Genomic DNA, 21,899 nt, shown 5'->3' with positions numbered 1-21,899 from the left:
AGAATAGTTCTGACATGCACAAACAAAAACATACTATTTGGAATGTATTTTTAAAAAAACTTAAAAAGCGTTTAAAAGTATTTAATAGTTAGTTATATATTTACTGTTCTCCAGAAGCTAAGTCTCCGATTCATTTGACAGGGATATTTGTGCTTGCACCTACTTTAACCCAGTGCCCAGCAGGCAGGCTTCCCACTTCGAGAAGGCCAACAATAGCCTTGTTTTAGATTTCCAGTAACTGCAGTAGTTTTATTTCAATTTCCTGTAACATTCTGACTGATTACATCTTCCAGTAACTCACACGTGCATGAATGTGTGCCACATGTCCCCTTCAGATAAAGCTCACAAGAAAAAGCTGCCTGAGTGGCCGGCGGATGCTTTTTATTTATAGCTTCAGTCACTTGGGATGCTGATTGCAGCCACTGATAGCTTGGCCTAGCTGCTTAAGAACACTTTCTGGATGTTGGTTCAAACAACAGTACATCTCACCAGCACACACACAGCAGCCATCTTAGTATGTACAGGACATACCTAATAAAGTGGCCACTGCATGTATTTCTGCATGCTCATGGTCTCCTGCTGCTATAGCCCATCCACATCAAGGTTCGACATATTGTGCATTCAGAGATGCTCTTCTGCACACCAGAGTTGGAATAGTGTCACCTTCCTGTCAACTCAAACCAATTAGGCAGTTCTCCACTGACATTTTTGCCCATGGAACTGCCTCTCACAGTTTGCTTTTTTTATTTTTCCACCCTGTCTGGGTGGTTTTTGTCTCATTCCACAGTCAAGCAAACAGTCTATCGTCCAAATCACTTAGATCACATTTCTTCCACATTCCGATATTTGGTCTGAACAACAATTGAACCTCTTGACCATGTTTGCATGCCTTTATCCATTGAGTTGCTGCCATATGATTGGCTGATTAAGTATTTGCACTAATGAGCAGATGTAGTATTGTACGTAAAAAAGTAGCCCCGAGTGTATTCTTCATGAAGTCCCATATGCACTGAAGAAACTTTCTGAGGGAACGCTACCTCATCACAGCTGCTGTATTTTGCCTGAACTAGAGGTTCTCTCAGGGGACATGATATGTTGAAGTTGTACAAGATGTTGGCGAGGCCTAATGTGGTGAATTGTGTGCAGCTTTGGTCATCTACCTACAGGGAAGATGTAAATGAAGTTGAAAGAGTCCAGAGAAAATTTATAAGGATGCTACCTGAGTTATAAGGAAAGACTGAATAGGTTAGGATTTTACTCTTTGGAATGTAGAAGATTGAGAGGATATTTGTTAGAGGTATACACAATTACGAGGGGTATAGATAGGGTAGATGCAAGCAGTCTTTTTCCACTGAGGTTGGGTGGGACTACAACCAGAGGTGAAAAATTTGAGAGGAACATGAGGGGAAGCTTCTTCACTCCGAGGGTGGTGAGAGTATGGAACAAGCTGCCAGCACAAGTGGTGGATGCAAGCTTGATTTCAATGTTTAAGAGAAGTTTAGATCAGTACCTGGATGGGAAAGGTATGGAGGGTTATGCTCCCAGTGCAGTTTGGTAGGAGTAGGTAGTTTCAATGGTTCAGCACGGACTAGATAGGCCTGTTTCTCTGCTGTACTTTTCTGACTTTATGAGCCTATGAAGACTCTGTGGGATTTTTTGAACAAGCAGGAGTGTTCCCTGGGTTTTTTTTGCCAATTATTTAATCTTCTTCTTCCAATCCCACCCCATCCCAACATGAGAAACAGTTTGTTTGCTCATTATTTTATTGCTATTTTGTGAAACCTTGCTGCACAAACATGGCATCTCCCATATTGTTGACCATGCTTCTAAAACAGTAAATTGGTTTGCTAATTCTTTATGACATCTTACAGTAATGAAAAATGCCTTGCAAGTACAGATCTTCCCTCATAATCAGTTTTCCAAATGCTGATTATGCAGTTTGTGCCCACACCCAAAAACAAAGATGAAAACAAGGACCTTCTAAACCTAAAGTCCCAGTAAGTTATTGATTAATACAGTGGAATATATAAAATTGCAGTATTGTTACAGCAAGGAAAGAAGCCATTTGATACAGGAAGTGTTTTCTATGAAGCATTCTTTTAAAAAGGGGGCTGTACAATAAATGAGTAAAACATGGAAAGTCAAAACAAAGCGAAGTGACATGTAATAATGTATTGTCGCCCATATATTGTTCTATTAACTCTGCTTGATTGCCTGTTCTGAGCTACTCCATTTGAAATTACTCAACTCTTTTTAAGAGTCACCTGCCATCCTTCTTGGAATTCAACAGGCCCCCATCACCAACGTCCACAACAGCATGCCAAGTCACCCAAGGTCTTCTGCAACCAGGCATTAATTTCGAGCGCTTTAACCCCAGCGACATTTGTGACGCCAAAAGGAAGAGGTCATGCCATGGGAGAGATACAGGGCAGTAAATCTCTGTCTTTAATCTCCTAACCAGATTAATGAATGTCATTTCTAAATCACATCCACACAAATGCAGGTAGCTCTGATAATACAAATGGAAATTAAAGCCCTCTCTAATTATGTGACTGTGGCCATCAGGAACGGACAATGGAACAGCTAACTCATGAACAATCCATACAGATGGAAACCACAGGAGCAGGTATCTGGTTTCACCATTCAAGAATAAACTTGAATTGTTGAATTGCATCAGACAACCACATGGCAGAGGGAGAGAGAAACTTCCATTGCTTCCTCCATTGGTTATGTGTAACCCTGGCCTAATTCGTATTAAGAGTTATCCAATCATTATAGAACGTACACACCAATCAGAACCTACCTGGCTGGCCACGAGGGCCGGGCAGGCCGTCTGACCCCGAATTGCCTTGCAAGCCAGGTGGCCCCATTGGACCAGGATCTCCTATGTAATCAGCTATGTTCACGGTGTCGTTAAGAATTGTGGAACCAGGAGGGCCTGCAGTTCAATCAACAAACATGGTGCTTACAGACCAGGCCATCAAAGACACCCAAAAATAATGCAACTTTTGTACAGACTTAAGAATCAAAATTCTGAAAAGTCAGAGCAGCGAAGCTTAGAATCACTTAAGAAACCATTCAGCTAAAAGTTCCATGCAACTAGCTATGATAGAACAGGTGGTAATGTTAACACAAGCTGCCTGCCAGGAAGTGAAGAGGATCAGATGGATTTCTCCACTCTACTCTGTTTTCTGCTGGTGAGAAATAACGGTAAAAAATAACATTCCATTTTAACGCTGGAGATTAGCTTAAAATTCTCTGACCAACTCTTGCACACCAAAAACCACAATGTATGAAACAAGCACAGATGCTGCTAGAAATACTCAGCAAATCAAACAGCAGCAATGATGGGAGGAACAGACACTGAAATATTGAAGTGTCAGATCTGCTCCCCCCTCCTCACTGCCTGACTTCGCCAAGTAGTTCCACCATTTGCGATCCTTATTTCCAATTTCTAACTTCCAGTCAGTTTGTTCAAGAGAACCAGGTTCAAAACTTTTCCAAACACTGACCAGGCACGAGTAAAAGCTCACAGAATCAACCGCACAGAGGGAGAAGGTGCCACTTCCAGTAAACATCAGTTACACTGCTTCTTCGCTATTCACATTGCTTGTCTTCATCTGTTACAACAAACCCTTCTTCCTGGCTATCAATCAGCTGCCTGCCTCTGGCAACTATCTTAGGTTGAGCCAAACCATCCTATCGGCATTCAGACTACATATCCACTCTACCACCTGCTTCCCCCTAATACTACCTACCTGCAACTTTGCCTTGGCTCATATACCACTGAGGCCTTTAAGTTTTCAAGAGTTAAGCATTCCATTGCTCTTCTGAGAAACGCATACAATGAACCTGAATCTGAATGTCCTGCTCACCATTTACCTTCTGCTGCCTTTTATGTCATAATAACTCAATTTAAAACACCCATCCTTAGTTTCAAACGTTTCTGTGGTCTTACTTCTTCCTACCATACAACCTCCACCAGCTTCAGAATCCTCATATCTCCATTTTTTCCCTTTTATGTGCCCTCATTTTAATAGCTGCACCAAGTCCTTAGCTGTGTCCAGTCTACAAGTTTTGGGATTCCTTTTTGAACTTCTCCTCCTCCTCAAGACACCCCGAGTCACTCTGTGATTCAATGAGAACTTCTGTTTGATTACATTCCCGTGCAACAGCTTGCCGTGCTAAAGGAATGGAAAAACGACAAGTTGTTATACAATCGCTGATCGCAACTCACCTGGATCACCTGCAGAGGTCACCAAATCCAGCACCAACAGGAAGCACAGCATGAAAATCAAAAGAAAGATAAAATTAATGCAAATACTCTTTAGAAACTGGACCAACTATCCCTGCTTTGTACATTATTCAGGTGGGCCAGACACAGTCTGCCCAGCTAGAATTGTTACCTCCAATCTCATGAGCACCAGATCCTGATATGGATGGCCAATCACATGGGCCAAAGCATTTGAATCCCCAAGATCTGATCAGCACCCGAGGACCCGCTCATCTTCTTCAGCACTATGCTGCTGGAAGTCAGTTTACTACACGTCAATTCTTTGCAAACATCCAGTGCAAGAGGTCGCCATGGTAGCAGTTAGCACAACAATATTATAGCTTGGGTTGTCAGAGTTTGTTCAATTCCAATATCCTCTGTAAGAAAGGTTATGCTTTCTTCCCATGGCGTATGGGTTTCCTCTGGGTGCCCTGATTTCCTCCCACAGTCCAAAGACGTACCGGTTAGTAGGTTAATTGGTCAATGTGAATTGTCCTGTGATTAGGCTAGGGTTAAATCGCTGGTTTGCAGGACAGTGCGGTATGGTGGGCCTTTCCACACTGTATCTCTAAATAAAATAACTAGAGAGAAGCAAAGACCACTCAAGGATAAAGAGGGGAATATTTGCTTGGATCTGGCGGATGTGGGCGAGGTCCTAAATGAGTACTTTACAGCAGTATTTACCAAGGAGAGTAACACGGAGGATAGGGAGATCAGTGCAAGGTGTATTTATATGATAGGACATTTTGAGATAAAGGAGGAGGTTGTTTTAGGTCTCTTAAAGAGCAATAAGGTCACAGTCTATCCTTCAAACACCACTGCCAAATACCCACATCTCGATGCTGGTCTATATTCTCAAACTGCACTCCTTCCAGTGTCAAACTAGTTTTGCCAATCCTATTTCCAACACAGCTGCTTGTTCCTCTTTGCTCAGTACTGCTGCCTGTCCCATCCTGATCCCAACACGCACCACCCTTTCCTGATGCGGCCTTCAATCCCATCGCTCCCAGTCTACAGCCTTTTGATATTATTTCTGGCCTTCTCTCTTCCTCACCCTACCACCTGGTTTCTGAAGTCACCACCTTCCGCCATCAGCATTCAATGACTGATAATTCCCAAGAAGGTCTGTAGGAGAAGCATACTGAGTGGCTCATTGGCAAATTAAGTAATGTCCCATGGCTGTTTTCCTTTCCGACCAGCAGAATGGATTTTGATGCAGTGGAAGAGGAACCACTCTGTTCACCGTCACACCATGTCAATGTTATCCCAGCATGCACCACAGTTTCCAGGCCACTGGGAACCGGGAAAGGGGTCTCAGCAAGAATGATACTGGAGCAGTTTGGGGGAGAATTCACACATGTCCAGGGAAGCATGAATATTTACACACCCCTGTGATATTTCATACTTTTTCGATTCAATAATGAATGTATTAGAAACATAGAAAGCCTACAGCACAATGCAGGTCCTTTGGCCCACAAAGCTGTGCCAAACATGTCCTTACCTTAGAACTACCTAGGTTTTACCCATAGCCCACTATTTTTCTAAGCTTCATGTAGCCGTCCAGGAGTTTCTTAAAAGACCCTATTATATCTGCCTCCACCACAGCCACTGGTAGCCTATTCCATACACTCAACACTCTCTACATAAAAAACTTACCCCTAACATCTCCTCTGTTCCTACTTCCAAGTACCTTAAAACTATGCCCTCTCATGCTAGCCATTTCAGCCCTGGGGAAAAACGTCTGACTATCCACACGATCAATGCCTCTCATTATCTTGTACACCTCCATCAGGTCACATCTCATCCTCTGTTGCCCCAAGGCTGAGTTCACTCAACCTATTCTCATAAGACATGCTCCCCAATCCAGGCAACATCCTTGCAAATCTCCACTGCACCCTTTCTATGGTTTCCACATCCTTCCTGTAGTGAGGTGACCAGAACTGAGCCCAGTACTCCAAGTGGATCTGACCAGGGTCCTACATAGTTGCAACATTACCTCTCAGCTCTTAAACTCAATCCCATGATTGATGAAGGCCAATGCACTGTACGCCTTCTCAACCACAGAGCCAACTTGCATTGCAGCTTTGAGTGTCCTATGGACTCGGACCCCTCTGATCCTCCACGCTGCCAAGTGTCTTACTATTAATGCTATATGCTGCCATCATATTTGACCTACCAAAATGAACCACTTCACACTCATCCTGGTTGAACTCCAACTGCCACTTCTCAACCCAGTTTTGCATCCCATCAATGTCCTGTTGTAACCTCTGTCAGCCCTCCACACTATCCACAACACCCCCAACCTTTGCATTATCAGCAAATTTACTAAACCATTCCTCCACTTCTTCATCCAGGTCATTTATAAAAATCACAAAGAGAAGGGGTTCCAGAACAGATCTCAGAGGCACTCCACTGGTGACCAACCTCCATGCAGAATATGACCCATCTACAACCGCTATTTGCCTTCTGTGGGCAAGCCAATTCTGGATCCACAAAGTAATGTCCCCTTGGATCCCATGCCTCCTTCCTTTCGCAATAAGCCTTGCATGGGGTACCTTATCAAATGCCTTGCTGAAATCCATATACACTACATCTACGGCTGTACCCTCATTGATGTGTTTAGTCATACTCTCAAAAAACTCAATCAGGCTCGTAAGGCACGACCTGCCCTTGACAAACCCATGCTGACTATTCCTAATCATATTATGCCTCTCCAAATGTTCATAAATCCTGCCTCTCAGGATCTTCTCCATCAACTTACTAACCACTGAAGTAAGACTTATGGGCCTATAATTTCCTGGGCTATCTCCCTTTCTTGAATAAGGGAACATCATCTGCAACCCTCCAATCCTCTGGAACCTCTTCCATCCTTATTGATGATGTAAAGATCATTGCAGAGGCTCAGCAATCTCCTCCTTCGCTTTCCACAGTAGCCTGGGGTACATTCCGTCCGGTCCCGGCCACTTATCCAACTTGATGCTTTCCGAAAGCTCCAGCACACCCTCTTCCTTAATATCTACATGCTCAAGCTTTTCACTCGACTACGTCATCTCTATAATTGCCAAGATATTTTTCCATAGTGAATAATGAAGCAAAGTACTCATTAAGTACCTCTGCTATTTCCTCCAGTCCCATACACACTTTCCCACTGTCACAGTATTCTGTGATGTGTCTGTTGTTTTTATTGATATATTATTTCCTTCAATTGACACCTTGGCTAGAGTATAGGAAAATTAGGGGAAATTTGATGGAGGCATACAAAATTATGAGGGTTAATGCAAGTGGGCTTTTTTTCCACTGAGGTTGGGTGAGAGTAGATCTAAGGGTCATGGGTTAAGGGTGAAAGATGTGATATTTAAGGGGAAGCATGAGGGTGACTCAGAGGGTGTTAGGAGTGTGGAATGAGCTGCCAGCAGAATAGTTGATGTGTTTGATTTTGACATTTAAGAGATGTTTGAATAGGTACATGGATGGAAGGGTTATGTTCCAGGTGCAGGTTGATGGGACTAAGCAGAATAACAGCTCAAGCATGGATTAGATAGGCTAAAGGACCTATTTCAGTGCTGTAGTGCTCTATTAATCTAAGTTCAGAAAGTGATTGAAAAGTTCCTTACCTGGAAGCCCCTTGAGACCTGGTGCACCTCGTTCTCCTTGGTCACCCGGCATTCCTGGAGGTCCATCGAGCCCATGGTAGCCTGCAAACCCCTGCTCTCCCTTTTCACCTGAGCAATAAACAAAGACTGGTATCTGAATCACAAAATACAGAATAAAGAGCAGTCACCCTGATTTTTTGAAACAACTCCAATTAAGGGGGTGCAGTAATATGAATGGAGCAACCCCAAGTTAAGATTTAGGACTGAGTCTGTCTTCAGATGCAGTTGGATGCATTGCTTTTGGCAAAGTGTGTAGCAAGAGTTTGGCTCTGGTGACAGCCAGCTGCTAGTGAGAACTCAGCTTGAACACTGGCAGAAGAAAATGCAGAGAACCCCTGCAATGTGGTTTGGTGAACTCTCTCAATTGTCATAAGTTCTTGTTCTCTCTGTAAAAAGAGAAGATTACTTAAAGGAAAGGGCATGATTGTGTTGAATAAATAATGGTACAGACATTAAGAGTATTTTAAATACATGGTGGTGAAAGCAAGAATGTATGAGTGGCTCAAGAGGACATTTAACTTTTATAGAGAGGTCTGAAAGTAGACAGCTACACACACAGAATGCTGGCCAGGCATCATCTAGGAAAAGAGTACAGTCGACATTTTAGTGTGCGTGTAAGCCCTTGTGTGTTGGGGCACCGTCATGACAAGCTTTTGGTATGCTCATCGTACGGTGTGTTTTGGTGGACCCCATCACTCTGCAGGTTTTTTAAAAATGTTTTATTGAGGTCGAGTTGCTAGCTCGACACTCAACCCAATCACGGATGGAAAGCTTGCTAGGGAGCCGGCCAGATTCGAACTCTGAACCTCTCACCACGAAATCCAGCACTGATGCCATTACGCCACCAGCCAGTGCTTAAACCCTTTGGTAGGATGGAGAAAAAAAGCTGAGGAGTAGATTTAAAAGGTGAGGGGAGGGTAGAGAGCAACACCAGGTGATAGGTGAGAGTTGCGGGGATCACAGAGGGGGACCAGTGAGAGAGGGTTTCACTGGAATCCCGTCGGAGAGAAGATTTAAACAACCATATAACCATATAACAATCACAGCACGGAAACAGGCCATCTTGGCCCTCCTAGTCCGTGCTGAACCCTTAATCTCACCTAGTCTCACCTACCCGCACTCAGCCCATAACCCTCCACTCCTTTCCTGTCAAACTTCTTCAGGGTTGGTTTCCCTGGAAGGGACTTTGCAGAATTCTTCCAGCATTTTGTGTGTGTTACTTGGATTTCCAGCATCTGCAGATTTTGTCTTGCTTGTGATTGGATTATTACTCTCCTGTGTGCACCGGATCCAAAATTCAACATTCAAAGTCCGAAGTAAAATTATCAAAGAACGTATACATCACCATACACTATCTTGAGATTCATTTTCTAGAAGGCATTTACAGGAAAATAAAGAAATACAATTGAATTTATGGAAAAAGACTATACATAAACAAAGACAGACAAATAGGCAATGTGCAACAAAAACAAATCATGAAAATAAACTTAAAAAATACAAAAATAAATAATGCTGAGAACATGACTTGTACGGTTCATTCAGGGCCTAACACAGGTAATTCAGTGCTGTTATGCTCAGAGCTGGCAGTCAGATTTTATCTAGAACAGCTGAGATCCAAGGACACTTGTCTCCTGGTCCTGGTCACCATTGTCTGTTGAGTGATTTACAGATGAAATAGCAGAGACTCTGGCTTCAACTTTCTAATTAGCTCTTATATGAAAGCCATTCCCATTCCTGTGGACTAGTCTAGTGCTAATTATGGCTAAAACTAGGGTTTCGGAATAGAAGACAAAAGATCTACATAGTATTGGTCAGCCTCAATTTTGAATAGTCAGGATAATAAGTGTTGCATCAATGGTAATTTTTCATTGATCACAAACATTTTGCAATATTTACATCAGAACTTCAAACAGTAATTTGGGTCTGCTCCAATTGCTTCATAACATTTACTCCGCTGTCTGCTAAACCGAGGCTGAGATGGTGCGCCTACACCGGGCTTCATGTCTGAGGACTCACTTTCATTCTGTATGCTATTTGCTTACTTTTATTTTTGCACTATACTTTCTCTCTCTCTCTCTCTCTCTCTCTCTCTCTCTCTCTGCACATTGGGTGTTTATCAGTCTTTTTTAAAATGGGTTCTATTGAGTTCCTTTGTTTTGTGGCTGTCTGTAAGGAGACAAATCTCAAGGTAGTATAATGTAAATATACTTCAATAATAAATGGACTGAACTTCTAATTAAAAACCCAATATGAAAAGTTTCTATAAAAAGAACAGAAACTAAAAGTTTAAAAAAACCTGAAGTAGTTATGATATATTCATTAGGAACATTATAATGAAATGGGAAAGCGGTTTTGAGCACACACAAACTAAAGTGGCTGAATCATTTCCACACTGAAGGCCAAGAGAAACTTTTATGAAGTTTTTAGTTAAACGTTACTTCTGGGAGCATGAAAACATATTTCCTTGAATGGGACAATCCACAGAGAAAAAAGCATTAATTCAACTGACAGACACTAGGAGAATGATCTGTGCACAACAGGGAGAGCCTTTGGTAAAAACCATTTAATGAAAAGAAAAAGAATGGGGGAAATATCTGAAGCAATGAAAGATTTGTGACACCGAGAGTTGTGTTGGGATAAGCAACGATAAACATAACATAGCAATTTTATACACAAAGTGGCCACTTTATTAGGTAGCTCTTGTTCCTAATACAGAGGCCTCTGAGTAGATTTTCATGGTTTTCTGCTGCTATAGCCCATCCACTTCAAGGTTTGATGAGTTGTGTATTTGCCAATGCTCTTCTACACACCACTGTTGTGATGCCTGGTTATTTGAGTTCTTGTTGCCTTCCTGTCAGCTAAACCAGTCTAGCCATTCTTGTCTGAACTCTCTCATTAACAAGGCATTTTCATCCACTGAACTGCTGCTCACCTTTTTTTGTTTGATTTCCACACTATTCTCTGCAAACTGTAGAGACTGTTGTGCGTGAAAATCCCATGAGATCAGCAGTTTCTAATATACCACTAGATAACAAAGATTTTGCTTCCTGAGTACCTTTAGGTGTATCTTATGAATTTTGGGCTACTGATCATGAAAATCACCGTGAAATTTCCCATTTTAAATTAAACTTATGTTTATTATTTCAATTCATAATTCAGGTCAATTAAAATGTTGCCTACAATGTAAGTTAGAAAGTTTCCTATCTTATCCAGGCATGCTTGGGCGTGCTTAGGCGGCATGGCTGCTGCATGGCAGGACAAGTTTTTGTGATAATTATTAGGTTCAGAACTGTAGGGATAGAATTTGCTATCACCAGGCACAAAAATTTCTATGAAAAATTTTGATATTTGAGACAGAGGCTTCCCAGAATAACTAATGCCAAGATTAAGGAAAGCATTTTGTTGGTCCACAAATCAGACAGGCAATGTGAAGAATTTCTGGTGGGATTGGAGAAAATCACATGGAAGGTATTCAAGGAAGTTGTTCAAATTTTTCTCAGCATCTACAGAGCACCAAACTACATGCAGCTGGTTGAAAGCATGCTTCAAGCATATAACACCATGAAATGCAACATGTCACTGAAGATTCATTTTCTGCATTCCCATTTAGACTTCCTGCAAATCCTGGTGCTGTTAGTGACAAGCATGGTGAAAGGTTTCACCGGGACATTGCAGTCATGGAGAAAAGATACCAGGACAGCTGGAATCCATCAATGCTGGCAAATTATTGTTGGACACATAAGCGAAAAGTCTCAGACACTGAGTACAAATGAAAATTGTTAACAAAATATTTTTAACTTAGTTGAAGTATTGCAAAGTATCAGCAACATTATGCAATTAAACACATTATATTCAATAAAAGTTAATTTGTTGTTTCTCCAAATTCCTACATGATGCAAGTAGTCTGAAATTATATTTGTATTTATCTTCAAGCAGTCTATCATAAACAAAGAAAAATTCTGAGGAACAACACTTTTGAAAAGTTTGTTGTCCAGTGATACTCAAACTCTTCCATCTGGCACCAACAATCATTCCATAGTCAAAATCACTTAGATCACATATCTTCCCCATTCCGATGTTTGGTCTGGACAACAAATGAACCTCTTGACCATGTCTGCAAACTCTTATACATTGAGTTGCTGCCACATGATTGGTTGATTAGATACTTGCATTAACAAGCTGGTGTACAGGTGTACCAAATAAAGCAGCCACTGATCGTATGTTATAGAAACACAGAAAACCTAAAGCACAATACAGGCCCTTTGGCCTACAAAGCCATGCCAAATATGTCCTTACCTTAGAACTATCAAGGGTTACCCATAGCCCTCTACTTTTCTAAGCTCCATGTACCTATCCAAGAGTCTCTTAAAATACCCTATTGTTTCTGCCTCCACCCCTGCTATCGGCAGCCCATGCCACGCATTCACCACTCTCTGTGTAAGAAAAATTACCTTTGACATCTCCTCTGTACCTACTTCCAAGCATCTTAAAACTATGCCCTCTCATGCTAGCCATTTCAGCCCTAGGGAAAAGCTTCTGACTATCCACATGATCAGTGCCTCTCATTATCTTGTATAGCTCTATCAGGTCACCTTTCATCCTCCGTCACTCCAAGGAGAAAAGGCCGAGTTCACTCAACCTATTCTCATAAGGCATGCTCCCCAATTCAAGCAACACCCTTGTAAATCTCCTCTGCACCCTTTCTATGGTTCCCATATCCTTTCTGTAGTGAAGCAAGCAGAACTGAGCACAGTACTCCAGGTGGGGTCTGACCAGAGTCTTATATAGCTGCAACATTACCTCTCGGCTCTTAAACTCAATCCCATGGTTGATGAAGACCAATGCACCGTAAGCCTTCTTAACCACAGAGTCAGCCTGTGTAGCAGCGTTGAGTGTCCTATGGACTTGGACCCCAAGATCCCTCTGATCCTCCACACTGCCAAGAGTCTTACAGTGTTATATTCTGCCATCATATTTGACCAACCAAAATGAGCCACCTCACATTTACCTGGGTTGAACTCCATCTGCCACTTCTCAGCCCAGTTTTGCATCCTATCAATGTCCCGCTGCAATTGATAACAAATTGTTCTCTACAATCTATCAGCTTTTACAAAACTTTGTTAATGTGTTTTGGAGTCAACAATGAAATTTGGTTATTCATATATCACAAGCCCATATTAACAAAATGTTAGAATTAAAGTTGAAATACCTTTTGGACCTGGTGGCCCTGGAGGGCCATTATATCCACATGTACCCTGCTCCCCAGGTGGGCCTTGAGGACCATTTTCTCCTGTTGCACCCGGGTCTCCGGGATCGCCTCTGAGTGGGATACAGGGAGAGCCTGGATCACCTGGCAAACCAAGGGAACCTGTAAGCAGCAAAGAAGGACAAATTACTGAATGTGAAAGATTAGGCAGATAATCTGAGTATGTAGATAATGTAAACTCTACTGATCCCACTTAGTACCATAACATGGGTCATGGACGGTGCTACATCAATGCCTGATTACTAAGGCCGATTGGGTACTATTCCTAACACCATGGCTCCTCTAGCGCCTATTCCAATACCACTACAAAGCCACAGGAGGTTTACTCCTCTACAGCCACATTGAGGCTAAACTCAGGATGGAGGAGCAACACTTCATAATCCAACCTGATGGCATGAACTTTGATTTCTCTAACTTCTGATATTTACCTCCCCTACCCCCTTCCCATGGTCTTCTCCAATTAGATTCCTTTTTCTTTAACCCTTTGCCTCTTTCACCTTTCACATCCCTGCTTCTCACTTAATCCACACCTTCCCCCTCTTCTGGTTTCATAGAACTATAAGACAAAGGAGCAGAATTAGGACATTTGGCTCTGTTGAGTCTGCTCCGCCATTTCATTATGGCTGATTTATTATCCCTTCATCTCTACCCAGCCAGCTTGTACTCCAACCCCTCTCTGCCTTTTTATTCAGGATTCTACCCCCTTCCTTTCCAGTCCTAATGAAGGGTCTTAGCTTATTCCCCTTCTTAGAAGATGTCTGATTTGATGAGTTATAGTCATAGTCATTGAAAAGTACAGCATAGAAACAGGCCCTTTGGCCCATCTAGACAATGCCAAAACCATTTAAACTGCTTACTCCCATTGACCTGCACCAGGACCAAAACCCTCCATACACTTACCCCCATATACCTATCTAAACTTCACTTCAATGTTGAAATCGAGCATTTCCTCCAGCATTGTGTGTGTACTGTTCAATACAAACTTAAACCTTTTTTTGAATCCCTTAATACCCATACAATGATAATCCCCAAAGTTATCATGTACTGTTCTTGCAGACACATCCATTTTACACCACAAACGTATTAAACCAGCAATTTCCCAGCTCTGTCAAAATTCAACATATATTTGCATATCACCAGCAGAGGGCAGAGGGAGAAGATCCAATTTCAGTGTGTTCAATTGACATAATCTGATTTCAGCCACACTTGCCAGGCAGGACACACACAGGATCAAACAGAACAGCCTTTTTACACAATATTAATTGACTGATTTCAATCAAAGGCAAAAATCATCTGCTACGGTAATCAGCACTGGTCTTTTCCTATTGTGTTTGCAACAGTAGTGTAAGGTTAAAAGTGCCCCCAATGTGTTAGAGGCTATTTAAATAGTCAACTCCCATAATAAGGTCTTGAGACAAGAGTAATGAAAAGTCTTTTATTTAGATGTATAGCTTGGCAAGTGATGTCCTACCTGGTGGACCTTCAAGACCTGGTGGGCCTTCATCTCCAGGAGGTCCATATGATACAATATGGCAAGACGGTCCTCTTGGGCCTGGAGGTCCAGGTGGCCCACATATGCCTGTAATTATAATCCCAATTTAGTGGTGGTACTGAGATAATATTCCTAATAACTAATGTATTCAGAGAACAGCCATGTCGTTGTTACACATTTTGTATTTGGACACCAAATTCAAAATACGAGCGTGTGCAATGAGCTGCCAGCACAAGTGCACGCGAGCTTGATTTCAACGTTTAAGAGAAGGTTTGATAGGTACATAAATGGTAGGGATAATTAGGGGTACGGTCCTGCTGCAGGTCCATGGAAGTAGACAGTTTAAATGATTGGGCATGGACAAGTTGAGCCATAGGCCTGCTACTTTTCTATAACTCTATAAACCTAATTGATAAATACAGATGTTTTGCCAATTTTTTTGGTAGTGCAAGATATTTTTTTTAATCTAAAACTGATTGTTAAATGTAACAGTGTCATTTGTGCTTGTGTTCTAAAATTAGTTCTGAAACATCCATGTTGTGCACACAAAGATGCCCAGGTATGTAGTATAGAATTAGTTCTGGAACATCCATCTTGTGCATGCAGAGACGGCCACACATGTATTGTAGAAATGGTGCTGGAACATCCATGTTGTGCACACAGAGATGCCCAAGCATGTAGTATAAAATTAGTTCAAGAACATCCATGTTGTGCACACAGAGATGTCCAGGTGTATACTGTAGAAGTGGTTCTAGAGCATCAATGTTGCGCATGCAGAGATGCCCAGGTATGTAGTATAGAATTAGTTCTGGAATGTCCATGTTGTACACTCAGAGGTGCCCAGGTGTGTACAGTAAAATTGTCCAGGTTATACACAAAGAGAAGCCTACGTGTGTCCTACTCAGTAAGAGGCCAGAGTGGGCAATAGACAAAGAGTGATTGTTTTAACCAGAAGGAGAAATTGATATCCATGCCATCAAGTTGGAGGTTATCTAGATGGAACATGAGGTGTTGCTCCCCTGCCCAGAGGGTGGCCTTAGCACGGCACAAGAGGAGGCCATGAACCAACATGTTGGAATGGAAGTGAGAAAAGGAATTAAAATGGTTGGCCACCAGGAAATCCCACTTTTGATTAATGGAGTGGAGGTGCTTGAAAAATAGTTAATGTGCTTCCTGCAGAAGGCCTTTAAATGATAAGGTGCGATGACGATAAAAGCAGCTGTTGTTTTATTGACCTGGTGAAAGCTAAAACTCCTGTCCAAACTTTAGTAGGATGAGTAGGTAGGGTAGACAGAGCTCCGAAACTAATTGGGATAACGTCTATCATTGAATGTTATATTTATCTCACAGACAAGGGAAGAGGAAAGTCTTGGTGCTTGTATAACAATCCTGGCAAGTTGAAAATCCATTTAGAGGTCCCTGCAATGGGATCCACCAGCAATTTTCCTCAATTTTCCCCGAGGACTTTTTGAGTGGACTGCGGCCTGATTAACGTTTTTCGTCAAAGCTGTTCGACACACACAGTTTCCTAAGGCAGGACAAATAGAAAAGCATGATCTGACTGAATTGAACAATCCCTAGTCTCTCCTTTCATGTGACTGGGGACAAGACAGATTCTCTGCTCCTACCGTTAGCATAATCCAGCATCCACACACATTTTGCTGAAACATCAGTTTTGCTTGTCAGGAAAGCAACACTGAGACCATAGTGTAAATATTGTATAATTAGTACAAAAATGTTGTTAGGCAGCAAATTCATATCTATATTCTACAACTGCACATTGTATAAATAACTTACATTTTGGAAAATAACACAGAAAAGAAGAAGAACACATCAGTCCTTCAGCATCATCTGTCACAACTGGGAGGAAGAGGGCCACTTGTTAGAGGCAGGAGGATTTGATCCTGACAATTTGATCCATTCCTTTTATATATGCACTTTCCTTCAGTGACCCCATATTTTGTTAACAAATTAACCTGTCCGTTGTCACTTCCAGACATAAAAAATGAAATCAGTATTGATGGAATGATCGAGCGAACTCCACAGGCCCAATGGCCTAATTTGGCTCCAATGTCTTGTGGACATAATAGCATTACAAATATTCTGCAGTGTTGATTTTAGAACAAGTTGGGGAAGGAGATGCAATGGAAGAAATCCCATTTAAAGGAGAAATCCCGTGGTTTGCTATGACTGGAGGAGGAATTCTGCAAAACGAGCCCGTGCTCACAAGGGTCCCTGCAATGCGCCCACAGAGAACAGAGAACAGTTCAGCACAGTATAGGGACCTTCAGTGCTGACTGATATAAATCTGCTCCATGATCAATCTAAACGTTCCCATTACCCTCCATTTTCTTACATCCATGTGCCCACCCAGCAGTGCACTCTTGGCACCTCTCTCTCTAAGTAAAAACCCACCTCTGACATTTGCCCTACGCTCAAACAGAAGGGGCGCGACAGGGATAGGGGTGGGTAAGCTACACTGAGCTATTCTTTGCACATTCTCACAAAACAACTACAAGTACAAAAGAGTAATGTGGGTAAGCCAATAGTCACACATATTGTACCACAGTACAAAAACAAGGCTGTTAAGCTGGGTAACAGCTTCTTCCCAAGTCTATGAAACTTCTGAACATCCTGCTACCATCCAGTACACATTAGTTATGACAGCACCAGTAGCATTATTTTGTTATATAATTAACTCTATGTCGTTTATGCACTTTATGTCAATTTGTACATCGACAGAATGTTTCTGTTAATATTATTTGATGTGCAGTATGTGATTGTTGTACTGTATTTTGCACCTTGGTCCCAGAGGAACATTATTTTGTTTAGCTGTATACATGTGATTGGCAGCAAAGTTGAACTTAGTTGCACATGCCCAGAGTGGGTTATGAAGAGAAACACTTTCAGCCTGCCCCAACCACATCCCCGGAATCTCAATAATAAGCATACAACTTTAGAGACTGCTGAGGGGGAGACCTACCGGGGGTGAGCCACAATGACCGGGGCTCTGACACTGAGTCTGGCCAGAAGAGCAGAGAGCTGAGGAGGACTGCAGTGTTGATGGGAGATACCTTAGTCAGAGGAACAGAGACAGGTTCTGTGGGCACGATAGAGACACCCAGATGGTATGTTGCCTCCCAGGTGCCAGGATCCATGACATTCTCAAAGGCAACGGTGAGTAGCCAGAGTTTTGGTGCATATTGGCACGAATAATACAGTTAGACATGGTGAGGAGGTCCTGAAGAGAGATTTTAGGGAGCTATATAGAAAACTGAAAATCAGGGACCTCCAGAGTAGTAATATCTGGATTGCTGCTTGTGCCACATGCCAGTGAAGATAAGAATAGGATAATTCAGCAGGTGAATGAGTGACTGAGGAATTGGTGCAGGGGGCAAGAATTTAGGTTTAAGCAGCATTGGGATCTCTTCTGGGGAAGGTACAGCCTGTACAAATGGAACAGGTTACACCTTAACCTAAGGAGGTCCGATATCCTTGCGGACAGGCTTGCTAGAGTTGTTCAGGTGAATTTAAACTAATTTGGTAGGGGAATGGGAACTGGAGTGATAGTGCTGAAGGTGAGGTAGCTGTTTTACAAACAGAGCCAATGTGCTAGTAAGGAGAAGCTGATGATAAGGCAAAATTACAGTCAACAGGATGAGTTGCAATGTAAAAGGCAGATAAAATCAAAAAAGGGCAAATACAGGACTGAAGGCGTTATACTTGAGTGGGTGCAGTGTATGGAACAAGGTAGATAAACTTGTAGCATGGCTACAGATTGGCATGTATGATGTTGTAGACATCACTAAAATATGGCCGAAAAATTGTAGGTGGAAGCTTAATGTCCAAGGATACACATTGTATCGAAAGGATGAGGCAGTTAGGCAGGGAGGTGGCTCAGATTTGTTGATTAAAAATGAAATCAAATCATTAAAAAGAAATGACATAGGTGTTGAATCATTGTGGTAGAGCTAAGAAACTGTAAGGTAAAAAGACCCTTATGGGAGTTGTATACAGGCCCCCAATCAGTAATAAGGATGTAGTCCACAAGTTACAATGGGAGAAAGAAAATGTTTGCCAAAAGTGTAACGTTACAATTGTCACAGGGGTTTTCAATAAGCAGTTAGATTTGGAAAATCAGGTTGGTGCTGGATCCCAAGAAGGGGAATTTCTAGAATGCCTATGAGATGGTTTTTGAGAACAGCTTACAGTTGAGCCCACAAGAGGTTCGACTATTCTGGATTGAGCGCTGGGTAATGAACCAGAATTGATTGGAGAGCTTAAGGTAAAAGAAACCTTAGCAGCTAGTGATCTTGATATGATCAACTTCACTTTGAAATTTGAGAAGGAGAAGCTAATGTCAGATGTATCGGTATTACAGTGGAGTAAAGGAAATTACATACAGAATTATGACAGAGGAGTTGGCCGGAATTGATTGGAAAAGAACACTGGCTGGGATGATGGCAGAGTATCAATGGCTGGAAGTTCTGGAAGCAGTTCGGAAGGCACAGGATATATACATCCCAAAGAGGAAGAAGTATTCCAAAGGTAAGATGACACAACAGTGGCTGATAAAAGAAGGCACAGGCAACATAAAAACCAAAGAGAAGGCATATAACAGAGGAATAATTAGCGGGAAGTTGGAGGATTGGAAGCTTTTATAAACCAACAGAAGGGAACTAAAAAGGTCAGAAAGGAGAAAAAGATGGAAAATGAAAATAAGTGAGCCAATAATATTAAAGGAGATACCAAAAGTTTCTTCAGGTAGATAAGATATAAAAGAGAAGCAAAGGTGGATATCAGTCCTCTGGAAAACGATGCCAGAGTGATAGTAATGGGAAACAAGGACATGGCAGACAAACTGCATAAGTATTTTGCAAGTCTTCACTGGAAGCCACTAACAGTATGGTGGAAGTTCCAGGCATTAGAGATAAAGTGTGTGAAGTTGCCACTACTAGGGAGAAGGTGCTTGGGAAGTTGAAAGGTCTGAAGATAGATAAGTTAATTGGACCAGATGGACTATACCTCCGGGTTCTGAAAGAGGTGGCTGAAGAGATTGTGGAGGCACTAGAGATGATCGTTCAGGAGTCACTAATTCTGGAATGGTTCCAGAAGACTGGAAAATTGCAACTGTTGCTCCACTCTTCAAGAAGGGAGGGAGAGGCAGAAGAAAGGAAACAACAGGCCAGTTAGTCTGACAGTGGTTGGAATGATTGTTAAGGATGTGGCTTTGGGGTACTTGGAAGCAATGATAAAACAGACCGTAGTCAGCATAGTTACCTTAAGGGAAAACCCTGCCTGACAAATCTCGTGGAATTCTTTGAAAGAATGACAAGCAGGATAGACAACAGTTGATGTTGTGTATTTGGATTTTCCGAGGGCCTATGCAAGGTGCACACATGAGGCTGCTTAACAAGTTACGAGCCCATGGTGTTATAGGGAAGATTCTAGCATGGATAAAGCAGTGACTGATTGGCAGGAGGCAAAGAGTGGGAATGAAGGAAACCTTTTCTGGTTGGTTGCCGGTGACTAGTGGTCTTCCACAGGGATCTGCTTTGGGATTGCTTCTTTTCACATTATATGCAATGACTTGTATGATGGAATTGTTGGCCTTGTTGCAAAGTTTGCCAATGATATGAAGATAGGTGGAGGGGAAGGTAGTTTTATGGAAATAGAGAGACTGCAGAAGGACTTAGATAGATTAGGAGAATGGACAAAGAAGTGGCAGATGGAATACAGTGTTGGGAAGCATATGGCCATGCACTTTGGTAAAAGAAATAAAAGGGTACACTATTTTCTAAGTGGAGAGTAAACTCAAAAATCTCGGGCACAATGGGACTTGGGGTATTGTGCAGGATTCCCTAAAGGTTACTTTGCAGGTTGAGTCAGTGGTCAGGAGGGCAAATGTGATGTTGGCATTCATTTCAAGAGGACCAGAATATACATAAAAGCAAACACACAATGTTGAGGCTTTATAAAGCACTGGTGAGGCCTCGCTTAGAATATTGTGAGCATTTTTAGGCCCTTTGCCTTAGAAAGGGTATGCTGACACTGGAGAAGTTTCAAGGGAAGCTCACGAAATTGGCTCCAGGATTGAATGGCTTGTCATATGAAGAGTGTTTGATCTTGGAATTTAGAAGAATGAAGGGTGACCTAATTGAAACCTATCAAATGTTGAATCGCCTTGATAGAGTAGATGTGGAGACAATGTTTCCTATGGTAGGAGAGGATACAGCCTCAGAAAAGAGATGCATCCTTTCAGAATGGAAATGAAGAGGAACTTCTTTAGCCAGGGAGTAGCAAATCTGTAGAACTCCTTGCCGCAGGCAACTGTGGAGGCCAAATCTTTATGTACATTTAAGGCAGAGGTTGATAGATTGTTCAAGGCATGGAGGGATATGGTGGTGTGTGGGGGTTAGGGGAGGACAAGGTATAAGATTGGGGCTGAGAGGAAAAATGGATCATCCACATTGAAATAGTGGACCCAATGGATCAAATGGCCTAATTCTGCTCCTGTATCTTACGGTCTTATGAACTTTGTTGCTCATTGACACAAATGACACATTTCACCGTACGTTTCAATGTACATAGGACAAATGAAGTTAGTTTAAAAAATATATATTTAATTAATCAGTGTGAGTGCTCACCTGTAGGACCTGGAGTAAGTTCATAAGGGCAAATACCAAGCAGTCGGAGGTAGTATCCATTCATGTGAGGATATTGGTGAAAGACAAGTGCACAAATGCAAAAGAAAAAAATGTTAAAATACTCAGCAGATTTCTCCTTTTAACACATGTAGGAAATAGTGATTAGGCACAAGATTATTCCAAATGAATGAGATAACAATGAAGTGGTATTACACGTTGCCAAGCCATTGTAAGATCATTCATGTTTCTATTGAGCTGTGCTGATGTGGATCATTGGACAATGCTCTGAACGCCCGCATAATTAAGCCTCCAATCAATACCTGACATCAATTACAGTGTTAATCATAAAGCAGATTCATGTGTGCGCATGCATTTTGTTCAATATAACTATCAATCCAAAATATCTTCTCTGTTCCCAGGGATAGTGGGACAGTTTCTCAGGAAGTCCAAAAGATCGTTTTATAGCTCTGCGGGCTTAGGTTTGTCTTACATAACAGGATTTCATTGCACTAGCACACACAAAACCTGGAGGAACTCTTGGTCTCAGTTTAAAATGCTGACTGTATCT

The 21,899-nt window shown here is 41.9% G+C and overlaps 1 protein-coding gene across 1 annotated transcript in view; it reads right to left on the bottom strand.

The window, feature by feature from the left end:
* The window catches only part of LOC132403307 (collagen alpha-4(IV) chain-like), a 47,501-nt gene extending 26,077 nt beyond the window's left edge, over nucleotides 1–21,424 (bottom strand). The window contains exons 1-6 of the mRNA XM_059986762.1: nucleotides 21,332–21,424; nucleotides 14,664–14,771; nucleotides 13,136–13,294; nucleotides 7,888–7,995; nucleotides 4,073–4,184; nucleotides 2,804–2,938 (exon numbers count right to left, since the gene is read on the bottom strand). Coding sequence (XP_059842745.1) covers nucleotides 2,804–2,938; nucleotides 4,073–4,184; nucleotides 7,888–7,995; nucleotides 13,136–13,294; nucleotides 14,664–14,771; nucleotides 21,332–21,391 — 682 coding nt within the window. The 5' untranslated portion in view covers nucleotides 21,392–21,424. The remainder of the gene's footprint in view (nucleotides 1–2,803; nucleotides 2,939–4,072; nucleotides 4,185–7,887; nucleotides 7,996–13,135; nucleotides 13,295–14,663; nucleotides 14,772–21,331) is intronic.
* Nucleotides 21,425–21,899: the final 475 nt, after the last annotated feature.

This window comes from Hypanus sabinus, chromosome 2 (genome assembly GCF_030144855.1).
Source record: "Hypanus sabinus isolate sHypSab1 chromosome 2, sHypSab1.hap1, whole genome shotgun sequence".
In the NCBI taxonomy this organism is placed as follows: Eukaryota; Metazoa; Chordata; class Chondrichthyes; order Myliobatiformes; family Dasyatidae; genus Hypanus; species Hypanus sabinus.
Note: the sequence above shows the minus strand (reverse complement) of the source record. Positions and strands in the feature narration are given on the sequence as shown.